This window comes from Nansenia antarctica, assembly GCF_963989245.1.
Source record: "Nansenia antarctica genome assembly, chromosome: 4".
Taxonomy (NCBI): domain Eukaryota; kingdom Metazoa; phylum Chordata; class Actinopteri; order Argentiniformes; family Microstomatidae; genus Nansenia; species Nansenia antarctica.
Window position 1 is genome coordinate 49,653,676 of NC_137689.1, and position 15,802 is coordinate 49,669,477.

The following is a 15,802-nucleotide window of genomic DNA, read 5'->3' on the forward strand; positions in this document are numbered from 1 at the left end:
GAACGGGATCAATTTCTCCCTCCGACAGCCTACAGCCTCCCCGGCATGAAAATAACTCTACATTAGCATTCATGCAACAACCACAGCTACAACCCTCCTAACATTACTACAGCATGGGGCAGTGTCTCGCCTCCAGCGGTTCAGCCCTCCTCTGTTGACCACCCCCCCCCCTTCCTAAAAACATGAGCCTCTATTGGTTTCAAAGACACATTTTGATGTTTGCAGACCTGATTGTTCTTGGCTGAGTGGGGCCGGGGGGGGGGGGGCTCCCAGCCAAACTGAACACAAAGTGCCTCACACACACAACAACTGAGGGAAGTCCAACTCAACACACTTTGTCTCACGTGACGGCCCTTCACGGGCCTGTATGGTCCCTTCATATGTTAATCCCTCAGTATAGCCGGGCCGCTTCAAAGCCTCTAGAATGACTGAAGGGGAGGCTCACTCATATGTTAGTCATGCTGACAGACATGTCAGAGACCGAGGGATCAGAGGTTTTGGTCGAAGAGCGTCCTGTTGGTGTGCGGAAGGAAAGAGAGAGTGGAACCTTTCTTGCCTTCTAGAACTTGTTGTTCAAACTTCTAGAACTCTGTGTTGAAACTTTAACGAGAACATTCGTGAACATTCTGAATCTGAGACGATTCGCTTAACTTAGACAAAATGTTGTAAGTCACTTCGGCTAAAATAGCCTTGACAACTGACGGTTCTCGAACCTAACGGCCCACGGGACCAGGAGACTATCTTGCTGTTTCAGTAGAGTGAGGCAGCTTGAAGTACACCCCCTACACATGACGCTGGTATGTCGTCGTAGGGCTTCGGATAAAGGCGTCTGCGAAAATGCCAAAAATGTCAAATGTAAATAAAGATAAACCGCCTTCGGTTTTGACCTCTTTATGACACACGACAACACTTGTGTTGGGGCTCAAACGGTGCAGCAGTGTTGTCGCACAGCGAATCTGCTTGTAATTGAAACGCTCGAGTTCACTGACATCCCTAATTTTAGCTCACTGACCCGTGCCAACCTGGTGGGGAGAATCCACCTCTCGGTCCGCCAGTAAGACAGCAGCGTGTCTGTGTGTATCTGTCTGACTCTACTGTCCCTCTACTGTCCCATGCTGGGAGCTGCGGTCAGAGCAAGTCTTTATAAAGACAGGGAGGGAGAGAGGAAGGAAGCTTGCTGCTATGCTGGCCTGCCCCACTGCCCTCTGGGAGAATCGGGGCTTGTGGGCGGCAGCTTCTCTGGCACACAGCAAGGGCTCACACCAGAGAGACATGGAAGGCTTTTTGAAGGATCCGCCCAAGGTCTCCGGCGCCTCCAACTCGCTTGCCAGTGGCATGTTCAGGAGTTTGAGGGGGTTGTGGGTTTTGAACATCAAGAAGATCGCAATGATTGGTCCATGCATGTTGTGGCGGCGTGTTCTTTTTTTGGGTTTCGAAACATCAACACGGTTCTTGTTTTTGCGAGGTGGAACATAAGAAAGTTCTTTGCGTGGGACACAGCAGGACTCTCTCATTTTTTACGGACCACATAAGAGTGTGTCTTGAGCCTCAACCACTGTGTGTCCTTGGGTTCTAGCTCAACGCACCTGAGTGTGAAACAACCCCCTTTCAGTCTGCCTAGCAACCACACAGAAAAACACAGAGGGAGAGGGAGAGGACAACTCCCGAACCGCAAAGACATTCATATACAAAACAGGGAGGTCTATAGGAGAAAAAACCCTCAAACTAAAAGGGCTCTTTCTCCCGACAACACGTTTACTCCTGTGACGTAGACGCCATCTTAATGACAAAGACACAAAGAGCCCCTAAAGCGACGCGCCGTGGAAACACAACAACAAAAGGAGGAAAACAGGAAAAACAAAAAAAGTGAAAAACTCTCTCAAAACTGCTGCGAGCGTCCAGACGCCTTTCAATCCGCAAACACTTTCATCATGCTTTTGTGCCCCCTGCTTCGGTTTGTCCTGTCGACACTCTGCTCCCATGCCCAAATCTGAACCCTGTGTGTGTGTGTGTGTGTGTGTGTGTGTGTGTGTGTGTGTGTGTGTGTGTGTGTGTGTGTGTGTGTGTGTGTGTGTGTGTGTGTGTGTGTGTGTGTGGGTGAGAGGCTGTTGTGCCAACAGAGATGTCGACGGGGGGGTAGTGAAGGGAGGCAGACGGAGAGAAGAAAAGAGAGAGAGAGAGAGAGAGAGAGAGAGAGAGAGAGAGAGAGAGAGAAAGAGTCTGACATGGGGAAGGGAGGAAAAGAAGAAGGGAAGGGAATTCAGGAAGAAGTAAATAGCCCTCAAAGGGGTCTCTCTTATTGGTAGTTCATTAGCCTTGACCTCACCACTGACCCAGAGGAATAGAGCAGCAGGCCCACTGCTATGACACCTCCATTGAGCCAGAGCACACACTCCCACACACACACACACACACTCCCACACACAGTTAGAAACATAATACATTGAAAGCATAAGCTTACAGACTATCCAACACAGATAGGGAGTTAGGGACACATGCATCCAAACATACAGCAGTGTAACCACCTAATTATTACCACAGGAATTACACACACACACACACACACACACACACACACACACACACACACAAACTCTCACAGGAATGCTGCTGCTGTTATTGTCCTTACAACTCGCTCCTACGCCTGGCCAGGATTTCCAAAACAAAATAACAGACACACATACACTCACACACACACACGCACACACACACACACACACACACACACACACACACACACACAAACACACAGAGACACACACAAACAGAGCTTCCGTCTATTCTCTACAGAGAGAGGAAGTGAAGTGGAGCTGGCCCAGACCCAGAGCCCCAGACACACACAGCCAGCCTGGAAAAGCCAGTCTAGTCCCCGACTCCCTGAAAAGCTCTTCAGAAGCCGGTCCCTGGCCTAACTCTCAAAAGCTCTTTCTCTAAGTCCGAACCATCATTCATTTCCCTGTATAGCATGAATGTACCGGTGGATGTAAAGGAACACTTCCAGTTTAAAGCAGCACTTAAAGCCAATCTCCTGGGAAAGGCTTCTTGAGAAGGAATACTTAACGTATTACTTCAGAAAGTCCCTGGTGAAAGTTCTCCCCTTTGCTCTGTGTGTACTAGCGAATCAAAGTTCAAGACCCTGGTGCTCGCCTACCGGGCGGCAAATTGAACAGCCATTCCCTACTTTCAAGCAATGGTCAGCCCCCCCCCCAAACCACTGCCCAATCATTCCGCTCTTCCACCTCGACTGGCCGCCTGGCACCACCGTCTCTACGTGGACGCAGCAATCGCATTATTCGGTCACAGCTTTTCACTGTCCTGGCGCCCCGCTGGTGGAACGAGCTTCCCACTGCTGCTGTCAGGACTGCGGAGTCACTAACATATCTTCAGCCGCAGACTGAAGACCCATCTCTTCAGGCTACATCTTGACTGTCCCTCCTAAAGACCTCTTCATCCCCCCCAACCCTCCCTGTACAGTTTCTCTACTGTAAATACATTTGAAAATAAATAAATATTCTTCCTTCCTCTAGCATTGTGACTGCCAATGGCCTCTGGTTCTAGCATAGATTTGTTTTTCTTATGATGACAGATGGATAGATGATGATTCACCTACTTAGACAAATGTATTTGTTGTAAGTTGCTTTGGATAAAGGTATCTGCTAAATGTCAAAAATGGGAATGTAAGAACAATTCTGATAGATTAGATTAGATTAGATTAGATTAGATTAGATTAGATTAGATTAGATTAGATTAGATTCAACTTTATTCAACTTTATTCAACTTCAACTTTATTGTCATTGACAGAGTACAAGTGCAAAGACAACGAAACACAGTTTGGTATCTAACCAGTGATATAGTGCATAGTGCAAAAGCCATAAGTGTATGGACAGTGCATGGTAGCCACCACACACACACATACACACACACACACACGCACACACACACACACACACACACACACACACTGTTGTGTTACAGCTTTGAGTCATCACCCAAAATACCTGCTGTTCAACACCAGCGTGAAGGGATGATACTTGGCAAGGCAAATAGAAATACCATATTTACTGAATTACAGACACAGGGGGTATAATTTAGAGAAAGCTGTGAGTGTGTGTGTGCGTATATGTGTGTGTGTATGTGTGTGTGTGTGTGTGGGTGTGTGTGTGTGTGTGTGTGTGTGTGTGTGTGTGTGTGTGTGCTTGTGTCTTTTGTGACTTTACAGAAACAGAAACACACAAAAAACAAACCATCTCAGAGGATAGTAAAGATAGAGGGGAATGAAAGACTTGCATTGCTCCGGACACATTGGACAGCACACAGTCAATCAAACTGTCAACACCAACCGACCCGACCGCAGAGTTGGACTTTGAACAAAGTGAACCTACAGCATCCCAGCACAGGCATCAGAACAGGGCAACAAGTACAGGACAACAAATGACCTGTCCAATTACACTCACTGTCAATCAATCTCTCAACCAGTCTAGAAATTCATCCATCAACGAATCTATCCTCCATCAATATATAGGCATCAAATCAATGTAATCACTGATGCCGAGTTTTTATAACTCGAGAGACTTATTAGAATAAGCCTGGATTTTCCTTTAGCGACGTTGATGGAATACCCCCCTGGTGTCTTGCGTGTAAGACATACGCAAACTTGACAAGCTAAAACCTCGACATTAACTTGTGGGGCCAACGCATGTATTCTCCTCTCAGACAGGGTATGTCTTAGTAACATGTGTACTTTCACCTCTGTTACACCCTTGCTCTGCACTTATATAGCGCCTTATTCCAAAGCTCTTTACGACGGCCTCTCATTCACCCATTCACACACACATTCACACACCAACGGCGGCAAGCTACCACGCAAGGCGCCGAATTTGGGGTTCAGTGGGGTTCAGTGTCTTGCCCAAAGACACCTCGACACGTGGACAGGAGGAGTCGGGGATGGAACGGCCCGACCTTGCCAGCGTTAGACGCCCTGCTCTACCTCCTGAGCCACAGTCCTACTCAGTCCTACTTCTATGATGTGCGCTACCTCACATCCCCTCCCCTCCATCACTCCTACTGTATACACTTTACACATCATTCGCAAAAAGGTCTCCCTGAACTGGACTCGGACTTTGCTGGTACCAGTGTTCAGCGTGACGTTCGGCACCAAGTCGTTGTGTGTGTGTGTGTGTAATAGACGAGACCTCTCTTACCTTGGGCCATTTGGGGTTGAGCAGGCGGGCTTTGAGAGCGTCGTCCAGGGCGGTGCCGTACTGACCCAGTCTGAGATGAGCCGCCGAGCGGTTGCTGTACAGGATGCAGTTCTGCGGGTCGGCGCTCAGGGCCTCCCCGTAGAGACGCACGGCCAGGGCGTACTCCCCCTGCTGGCATGCCTGGTTACTGCGCCGCACCCGCTCCAGAAACTCCGCTTTACTCAGACCGGGGCTCGGGCCGGGCCGGAACTCCGTTTTCCCACCGCTGAGAGCGGGAACCGGGACGGGAGGGGCGGCGGAGGAGGAGGAGGAAGAGGAGGAGGAAGAGGGAGGAGGGTTGGCGGTCCTGCCGGAGGAACGGGGGCCGAAGAGAGAGAACTGGTGGGGAGAGAAGGGGTAGGGGGGGGGCGGGGAGGGGGACATTGGTCAGTTGTCTCAATTCCAGTTCATTTCATTCCATTTCAGTCATTGAGTCATTAAGACACGGGCAGTTTTGGGGTCCATTAAAACCTAGTATTTGAAAAGGTACAGCCACACATAGACAGTGGATGAGTGCATGTGTTGAGTACAGGCGTGTAGGGACTGAGACAGCACAGGCGGTATTGTGAGTGGAGAGGCCTGAGCCCTCCTGTCAAAGGGAGAGGAAACGAGTTGGAGAGCAGACAGAGAAAGAGAGAGGAAAAGACGGAAGAAGGGGAGATGGAGAGAAAAGGGGAACAGGCGGAGAGAAAGAGGAGTGGACAGGGCCCGTAACAGTTCTGTAATCTTCCAGACAGACCACACCCCTCCTCTGTTTAGAAGCGGCTGAAGGCACAGATCTAGGGTTAGCTCACCCTCCCAAATTCCTAACCTTAATCACTGGGGAGAGGCACAAAACTGGCCTCAGATCAGTGTCTAGGAGCAACTTCACTCTACTCTCCCTCTACACACAGCATTCTGGGATAGCAGAGAGGCATAATTACTTCCAGAGAGAGAGAGGAGAGAGCGAGAGAGAGAGAGAGAGAGAGAGAGAGAGAGAGAGAGAGAGAGAGAGAGGGGAGAGAGAGAGAGAGAGAGAGACAGGGGATAAAGAGAGAGGAGAAAGAGAGAGAGGGGGGAGAGAGATAGATAGAGAGAGAGAGAGATAGAGAGAGAGAAAGAGAGAGAGAGAGAGAGAGATGCAAGATTGGCCAGATTCGGGATGTCAGCCGACCACTTGAGAGATGAACTAGACCAAGAGCATGGCTGAGGCTAGAGTAAAGAGAAGAGTAAAGAGAAGAGTAAAGAGTAGAGTAAAGAGAAGTGTAAAGAGAAGAGTAAAGAGAAGAGTAAAGAGAAGAGTAAAGATAAGAGTAAAGAGAAGAGTAAAGAGAAGAGTAAAGAGAAGAGTAAAGATAAGAGTAAAGAGAAGAGTAAAGAGAAGAGTAAAGAGAAGAGTAAAGAGAAGAGTAAAGAGAAGAGTAAAGAGTAAAGAGAAGAGTAAAGAGTAAAGAGTAAAGAGTAAAGAGAAGAGTAAAGAGAAGAGTAAAGAGAAGAGTAAAGATAAGAGTAAAGAGAAGAGTAAAGAGAAGAGTAAAGAGAAGAGTAAAGAGTAAAGAGAAGAGTAAAGAGTAAAGAGAAGAGTAAAGAGAAGGGTAAAGAGAAGAGTAAAGAGAAGAGTAAAGAGAAGAGTAAAGAGAAGAGTAAAGAGTAGAGTAAAGAGAAGAGTAAAGAGAAGAGTAAAGAGAAGAGTAAAGATAAGAGTAAAGAGAAGAGTAAAGAGAAGAGTAAAGAGAAGAGTAAAGAGTAGAGTAAAGAGAAGAGTAAAGAGAAGAGTAAAGAGTAGAGTAAAGAGAAGAGTAAAGAGAAGAGTAAAGAGTAGAGTAAAGAGAAGAGTAAAGAGAAGAGTAAAGAGAAGAGTAAATAGAAGAGTAAAGAGAAGAGTAAAGAGAAGAGTAGAGTAAAGAGAAGAGTAAAGAGAAGAGTAAAGAGTAGAGTAAAGAGAAGAGTAAAGAGAAGAGTAAAGAGAAGGGTAAAGAGTAGAGTAAAGAGAAGAGTAAAGAGAAGAGTAAAGAGAAGAGTAAAGAGAAGAGTAAAGAGTAGAGTAAAGAGAAGAGTAAAGAGAAGAGTAAAGAGAAGAGTAAAGAGAAGAGTAAAGAGAAGAGTAAAGAGAAGAGTAAAGAGTAAAGAGAAGAGTAAAGAGAAGAGTAAAGAGTAAAGAGAAGAGTAAAGAGAAGAGTAAAGAGAAGAGTAAAGAGAAGAGTAAAGAGTAAAGAGAAGAGTAAAGAGAAGTGTAAAGAGTAAAGAGAAGAGTAAAGAGAAGAGTAAAGAGAAGGGTAAAGAGAAGAGTAAAGAGTAAAGAGAAGAGTAAAGAGAAGAGTAAAGAGAAGAGTAAAGAGTAAAGAGAAGAGTAAAGAGAAGAGTAAAGAGTAAAGAGAAGAGTAAAGAGTAAAGAGAAGAGTAAAGAGAAGAGTAAAGAGTAAAGAGAAGAGTAAAGAGTAGAGTAAAGAGAAGAGTAAAGAGAAGAGTAAAGAGAAGAGTAAAGAGAAGAGTAAAGAGAAGAGTAAAGAGTAAAGAGTAAAGAGAAGAGTAAAGAGTAGAGTAAAGAGTAGAGTAAAGAGAAGAGTAAAGAGAAGAGTAAAGAGAAGAGTAAAGAGTAAAGAGAAGAGTAAAGAGAAGAGTAAATAGAAGAGTAAAGAGTAAAGAGAAGAGTAAAGAGAAAAGAGAAGAGTAAAGAGAAGAGTAAAGAGAAGAGTAAAGAGTAAAGAGAAGAGTAAAGAGAAGAGTAAAGAGAAGAGTAAAGAGTAAAGAGTAAAGAGAAGAGTAAAGAGAAGGGTAAAGAGAAGAGTAAAGAGAAGAGTAAAGAGAAGAGTAAAGAGAAGAGTAAAGAGAAGAGTAAAGAGAAGAGTAAAGAGTAAAGAGAAGAGTAAAGAGAAGGGTAAAGAGAAGGGTAAAGAGAAGAGTAAAGAGAAGAGTAAAGAGAAGAGTAAAGAGAAGAGTAAAGAGAAGAGTAAAGAGAAGAGTAAAGAGTAGAGTAAAAAGAAGAGTAAAGAGAAGAGTAAAGAGAAGAGTAAAGAGAAGAGTAAAGAGTGAAGAGTAAAGAGAAGAGTAAAGAGAAGAGTAAAGAGTAAAGAGAAGAGTAAAGAGAAGGGTAAAGAGAAGGGTAAAGAGAAGAGTAAAGAGAAGAGTAAAGAGAAGAGTAAAGAGAAGAGTAAAGAGAAGAGTAAAGAGAAGAGTAAAGAGTAAAGAGAAGAGTAAAGAGAAGGGTAAAGAGAAGGGTAAAGAGAAGAGTAAAGAGAAGAGTAAAGAGAAGAGTAAAGAGAAGAGTAAAGAGAAGAGTAAAGAGAAGAGTAAAGAGTAGAGTAAAAAGAAGAGTAGAGTAAAGAGTGAAGAGAAGAGTAAAGAGAAGAGTAAAGAGTGAAGAGTAAAGAGTAAAGAGAAGAGTAAAGAGAAGGCTAAAGAGAAGAGTAAAGAGTAGAGTAAAGAGAAGAGTAAAGAGTGAAGAGAAGAGTAAAGAGAAGAGTAAAGAGTGAAGAGTAAAGAGTAAAGAGAAGAGTAAAGAGAAGGCTAAAGAGAAGAGTAAAGAGTAGAGTAAAGAGAAGAGTAAAGAGTAAAGAGAAGAGTAAAGAGAAGGGTAAAGAGAAGAGTAAAGAGAAGAGTAAAGAGTAAAGAGTAAAGAGAAGAGTAAAGAGAAGAGTAAAGAGTGAAGAGTAAAGAGTAAAGAGAAGAGTAAAGAGAAGGCTAAAGAGAAGAGTAAAGAGAAGAGTAAAGAGAAGAGTAAAGAGTAAAGAGAAGAGTAAAGAGAAGAGTAAAGAGAAGAGTAAATTGAAGAGTAAAGCGTAAAGAGAAGAGTAAAGAGAAGAGTAAAGAGAAGTGTAAAGAGAAGAGTAAAGAGAAGAGTAAAGAGAAGCGTAAAGAGTAGAGTAAAGAGTAGAGTAAAGAGAAGAGTAAAGAGTGAAGAGAAGAGTAAAGAGAAGAGTAAAGAGTGAAGAGTAAAGAGTAAAGAGAAGAGTAAAGAGAAGGCTAAAGAGAAGAGTAAAGAGAAGAGTAAAGAGAAGAGTAAAGAGTAAAGAGAAGAGTAAAGAGAAGAGTAAAGAGAAGAGTAAATTGAAGAGTAAAGCGTAAAGAGAAGAGTAAAGAGAAGAGTAAAGAGAAGTGTAAAGAGAAGAGTAAAGAGAAGAGTAAAGAGAAGCGTAAAGAGTAGAGTAAAGAGAAGAGTAAAGAGAAGAGTAAAGAGAAGAGTAAAGAGAAGAGTAAAGAGAAGAGTAAAGAGAAGAGTAAAGAGAAGAGTAAAGAGAAGAGTAAAGAGAAGGGTAAAGAGAAGAGTAAAGAGTAAAGAGAAGAGTAAAGAGAAGAGTAAAGAGAAGTGTAAAGAGAAGAGTAAAGAGAAGAGTAAAGAGAAGAGTAAAGAGAAGAGTAAAGAGAAGAGTAAAGAGAAGAGTAAAGAGAAGAGTAAAGAGTAAAGAGAAGAGTAAAGAGTAAAGAGAAGAGTAAAGAGAAGAGTAAAGAGAAGTGTAAAGAGTAAAGAGAAGAGTACAGAGTAAAGAGTAGAGTAAAGAGTAGAGTAAAGAGAAGAGTAAAGAGAAGAGTAAAGAGTAAAGAGAAGAGTAAAGAGAAGAGTAAAGAGAAGAGTAAAGAGAAGAGTAAAGAGTAAAGAGAAGAGTAAAGAGAAGAGTAAAGAGAAGAGTAAAGAGAAGTGTAAAGAGTAAAGAGAAGAGTACAGAGTAAAGAGTAGAGTAAAGAGTAGAGTAAAGAGAAGAGTAAAGAGAAGAGTAAAGAGAAGAGTAAAGAGTAAAGAGAAGAGTAAAGAGAAGAGTAAAGAGTAAAGAGAAGAGTAAAGAGAAGAGTAAAGAGAAGAGTAAAGAGTAAAGAGTAAAGAGAAGAGTAAAGAGAAGGGTAAAGAGAAGAGTAAAGAGAAGAGTAAAGAGTAGAGTAAAGAGAAGAGTAAAGAGAAGAGTAAAGAGTAGAGTAAAGAGAAGAGTAAAGAGAAGAGTAAAGAGTAAAGAGAAGAGTAAAGAGAAGAGTAAAGAGAAGAGTAAAGAGTAAAGAGAAGAGTAAAGAGAAGAGTAAAGAGTAAAGAGTAAAGAGAAGAGTAAAGAGAAGGGTAAAGAGAAGAGTAAAGAGTAGAGTAAAGAGAAGAGTAAAAAGAAGAGTAAAGAGAAGAGTAAAGAGAAGAGTAAAGAGAAGAGTAAAGAGTAAAGAGAAGAGTAAAGAGAAGGGTAAAGAGAAGAGTAAATAGAAGAGTAAAGAGTAAAAAGAAGAGTAAAGAGAAGAGTAAAGAGAAGAGTAAAGAGAAGAGTAAAGAGAAGAGTAAAGAGTAAAGAGAAGAGTAAAGAGAAGGGTAAAGAGAAGAGTAAAGAGAAGAGTAAAGAGTAAAGAGTAGAGTAAAGAGAAGAGTAAAGAGTAAAGAGAAGAGTAAATTGAAGAGTAAAGCGTAAAGAGAAGAGTAAAGAGAAGAGTAAAGAGAAGAGTAAAGAGTAAAGAGAAGAGTAAAGAGAAGAGTAAAGAGAAGGGTAAAGAGAAGAGTAAAGAGTAAAGAGAAGAGTAAAGAGTAAAGAGAAGAGTAAAGAGAAGAGTAAAGAGAAGAGTAAATAGAAGAGTAAAGAGTAAAGAGAAGAGTAAAGAGAAGAGTAAAGAGAAGAGTAAATAGAAGAGTAAAGAGTAAAGAGAAGAGTAAAGAGAAGAGTAAAGAGAAGAGTAAAGAGAAGAGTAAAGAGAAGAGTAAAGAGTAAAGAGAAGAGTAAAGAGAAGAGTAAAGAGAAGAGTAAATAGAAGAGTAAAGAGTAAAGAGAAGAGTAAAGAGTAGAGTAAAGAGAAGAGTAAAGAGAAGAGTAAAGAGAAGAGTAAAGAGAAGAGTAAAGAGAAGAGTAAAGAGAAGAGTAAAGAGAAGAGTAAAGAGTAAAGAGAAGAGTAAAGAGAAGAGTAAAGAGAAGAGTAAAGAGTAAAGAGAAGAGTAAAGAGAAGAGTAAAGAGAAGAGTAAATAGAAGAGTAAAGAGTAAAGAGAAGAGTAAAGAGTAGAGTAAAGAGAAGAGTAAAGAGAAGAGTAAAGAGAAGAGTAAAGAGAAGAGTAAAGAGAAGAGTAAAGAGAAGAGTAAAGAGAAGAGTAAAGAGAAGAGTAAAGAGAAGAGTAAAGAGAAGAGTAAAGAGAAGAGTAAAGAGAAGAGTAAAGAGTAAAGAGAAGAGTAAAGAGAAGAGTAAATAGAAGAGTAAAGAGTAAAGAGAAGAGTAAAGAGTAGAGTAAAGAGAAGAGTAAAGAGAAGAGTAAAGAGAAGAGTAAAGAGAAGAGTAAAGAGAAGAGTAAAGAGAAGAGTAAAGAGAAGAGTAAAGAGTAAAGAGAAGAGTAAAGAGAAGAGTAAAGAGAAGAGTAAAGAGAAGAGTAAAGAATAAAGAGAAGAGTAAAGAGAAGAGTAAAGAGAAGAGTAAAGAGTAAAGAGAAGAGTAAAGAGAAGAGTAAAGAGTAAAGAGAAGAGTAAAGAGTAAAGAGAAGAGTAAAGAGTAAAGAGAAGCGTAAAGAGAAGAGTAAAGAGTAAAGAGTAAAGAGAAGAGTAAAGAGAAGAGTAAAGCGTAGAGTAAAGAGAAATAGAGAAACATGTGTAAGAGGAAGAGGAACAACAGAGGCATCTGGTCATTAGACAACATGTAAACATGTTTGTTTTCTGTTTACGGAAATATGAAGTAGCTTTCTGATTCCAAGATATATATTTATGTATGTAAGTACAGTTTATGGCCAGGTTATTAAAGAACTCCAGAGTGGTTTGCGGTCTGTCTGATTTTTTTTTAAAATCAGAATGTTGACTTTCAGAGAATATAATGAATCCAGCTCACACGTTGAAGCCAAAAGTATTATTAGTGCTGTTTTGTACATCAGAAGAAAGTATGTGTGTGTGCGTGTGTGTGTGTGTGTGTTCGTGCGTGTGTGCATGTGCGTGTGTGTATGTATGTATGTGTGCATGTGTGTGTGTATGTGTGAGGTTAGCTCTCTGTTGCCTTAACTTAGAAAAGCAGCTTCACTCCCTAATCTGGTGTTCCCAAATTTGTCCGTTCACCGTTACTTACACCAAGGCTCTCATTATCTTACACGCACACACACACACACACACACACACACACACACACACACACACATACACACACAAACACACACACACACACACACACATACACACATACACACATACACACATACACACACTCAAACATTTGCAAAAACACCTAGGCTCTTATTATCTCTCTCGTTCAGCTCAGCCAGTTCTTTCCACAGTCCAACACATACTCATACACACAGAAATACACACTCATACACACAGAAACACACACTCATACACACAGCAACACACACTCATACATACAGCCACACACACACATACACACAGCCACACACACACATACACACAGCCACACACACTCATACACACAGCCACACACACTCATACATACACACAGCCACACACACTCATACACACAGCCACACACACTCATACACACAGAAACACACACTCATACACACAGCCACACACATAGCCACACACACTCATACACACACTCATACACACAGAAACACACACTCGGGGCGCTTAGGTGGTGTAGCGGGTTAAGCGCTGACCATGTAACCGCAGGGTCCCCGGTTCGATTCCGGCCGGGGACATATCCTGCATGTCATCCCTCCTCTCTCTCTCACCCATCCTTCCTGTCTAAATCGTCACTGTATCTGTCAAATAAAATGAAAAATATGAGTGGGACTGCCCCACTCAGAAACAAAAAAAGAAAAAAAAGAAAAAAGAAACACACAGCAACACACACTCATACACACAGCAACACACACTCATACACACAGCAACACTATCTAATTCTGGGTTCACTGCTACTCTATCTATCTATCTGGGTCTAGTTCTGGGGTCACTTAGTACAGTGAAAGCAATACTTCCATTACCAGTCCGGTGCACACACAGACTGTTGCGTCTGATGCATTATTTTTCATGCCTGATATGTTTCAGTTCCCAAAGTAGCAGCATGGTTATTGTAGGCCTACAATGGAGGAGCAGATATTGGAGCCCCACAGCAGCACAGTGGAACACACTGTGCAGTCCCAGCAGAAGGGATGGCGATTTCCCCAGCTGTGTTATTGTTGCTGTGGCATCGCCCGGATGGCATTGCTCCTGTGTTGTACCACCCACTGGGTCACACAAAACACACACACACACACACACACAGACACGCATGCACGTGCACACATGCACGTGCACGCACACACATACACACACACCACACACACACACACACAGACAGACAGACAGACAGACACACACACACACACACACACACAAACAAACAAACACAGACAAACAAACACAAACTATCCCTTGCCCTTAGCACACAGACACACAAGCTCCCTCAAGTTTGTGGCACAAACATGCGATAGGAGGAGGAGGGTGTGCAGAAAAGAGTTCCATTGTCAAAGTGGCGCAGAAGTCGAAGGGGCTGTACAGGAACACCACCCATTCTCATTCACACACACATACACACACACACACACACACACACACACACACGTCAGCTCCTTCCCAGACTACTTCCCAGTGCGTTCTCTCCTGCTCCCAGCCCCCTGCTCACCCCAGGTCAGAGGGGGTAGCCACATTCCTAGGAGAATAATAACATAGACCTCCTCTGACAGAGAGAGAGAGAGAGAGAGAGAGAGAGAGAGAGAGAGAGAGAGAGAGAGAGAGAGAGAGACAGAGAGAGAGAGAGAGAGACAGAGAGAGAGAGAGAGAGAGAGAGAGAGAGAGACAGAGAGAGAGAGAGAGAGAGAGAGAGAGAGAGAGAATAAGAGAGAGAGACCCCTTGATGTCCCTCTCAGCCTGGTCATGACTTTTAAGAGTATTGAGGCAGGGTCCTGTATGTAACAGTATTGAGGCAGGGTCCTGTATGTAACAGTATTGAGGCAGGGTCCTGCTGTATGTAACAGTACTGAGACAGGGTCCTGTATGTAACAGTATTGAGGCAGGGTCCTGTATGTAACAGTACTGAGGCAGGGTAGCTGGACATAACGTATACAAAACAATGACTGAATGAGTTGAACTCAAAGGAAACTGGTCAAACTGGTAGCTATTGTGTAGTAGTTACATGTGAATAGACTAATGCATTACATGACATGTTATTACGTGTGTAGCATACGTCTAAGCAGGAGACACACAGACTAGTACTACACCCCTACACAGAGATTTTCATTTTTCATTTCCCTGCACTCCAAAGATTTGGTTTAGGTTTGCTTGACCTTGGTTTAAGCAGATCTCCAAATCGGGCTTCTCTGTGATTACAAAAAGCAGATGAAGATCAGCACACTCTCTTGGGTGGCACACTGTAATTGATGGAGGTGATGCTAGAGTAGACAGACCCCCTCTGATCGAGTCCTGGTACTGTACCTGGTGTACAGTCTAGATTTAAAAACAAAGAGAAACATTAATAAAGGCAGGCAGTTGTGTTGTAAGGGCAAATTAAAGCAACTTATCACAACAAAACTCCAATCCTCATCCCCTCTTCTTTCATTAATTCATAACGTGTCTACAGTATTTTATAGGCTGCAGTAGCATAGGCCTATAGGGTTAAACTGTTACATATGCGCTCTTCGTCACCAAGTAATATTCCACCTGTAAGAGAAAGTGACTTTTGTAACTGTTGGTTAGATTACCATCAACGTAACCAGATACCATCTTCCTATCTGGAGCAGACACTGACAAAGAGCACTGACAAGCAATTGGCCAGCACAACAGTAAATAAACTACATCAAACTCGGTATCAAAGCGCATCGGCCGGTTATTGTGCCATTGGCTTTCGGAGCTCAGCAGCATTACAATAGGCTAGAATATGACTAAAGTAGGCTCTATTTATCGGCATTGTTTTGGGTTACAATAAGATTACCTTCTCTTTTTTCGTTTTTTGCTTCTCCATCCTGTCCTACTTTATATCCAGCGACAGCAACATGAAACTCTCATCCCATGGCAGTTCGATTCCCTTTCCCAAGGAGGACAGGAAAACATTCGCTCATCCACAACAATGCAATAATTTCGATCTGCCGAACTCGCAATCAATCTGGTGTTAACTTCAGAAATTGACAGCCGAGCGATATTCCAAAAACCAACAACTGGTTCTTTTAGGGAAAGTTATTCCAGAGAAAGTGCGCCATATTGTCAAATCCGTTTTTCTCCTTGTAGCGGAATTTTTTTGCCCGGTAGAGGCGGGGATCTGAACCGACTCCACGGCTGCAGCGCTGCCAGGTTTCAATTACTTAGACGTGACATCAGAGCAGAGTTGAGTTACCCAGAGCAGCTATTCATTTCAGCCTGGGCCATTAAAGGGGCAATCTGGGATTGGTACATCAATTTTTTGCCCTTTTAAATTTATGATAGCCATTGATTCTTCAGGAATGTGACTTATAAGATGCCCCATGAGCTTAGTTCAACTTTCGCAACCCATCAGAACCCAAAATATGAGCCTGTTTTACTCCATGGTTTATAAACAATGTCACTGTAAACAACAAACATACACTAACCAAACACTTTATTAGGAACACCTTTCTCATTCATTCTGGTGGTGTAATGGTGAGGGGAATGTTTTCCTGGCGCACTTTGGGCCTACAGCTTTTGAG

The 15,802-nt window shown here is 42.6% G+C and overlaps 1 protein-coding gene across 1 annotated transcript in view; it reads right to left on the minus strand.

Annotated features, from left to right (window-relative positions):
- ttc28 (tetratricopeptide repeat domain 28) overlaps positions 1-15,105 on the minus strand; it is a gene marked incomplete at both ends in the record, with an annotated part of 139,866 nt that extends 124,761 nt beyond the window's left edge. Inside the window, 2 exon segments of the mRNA XM_080528358.1 lie at positions 5,202-5,579; positions 15,076-15,105. Of these exon segments, the coding sequence (XP_080384484.1) occupies positions 5,202-5,579; positions 15,076-15,105 (408 nt within the window).
- Between the last annotated feature and the right edge of the window lie 697 nt (positions 15,106-15,802).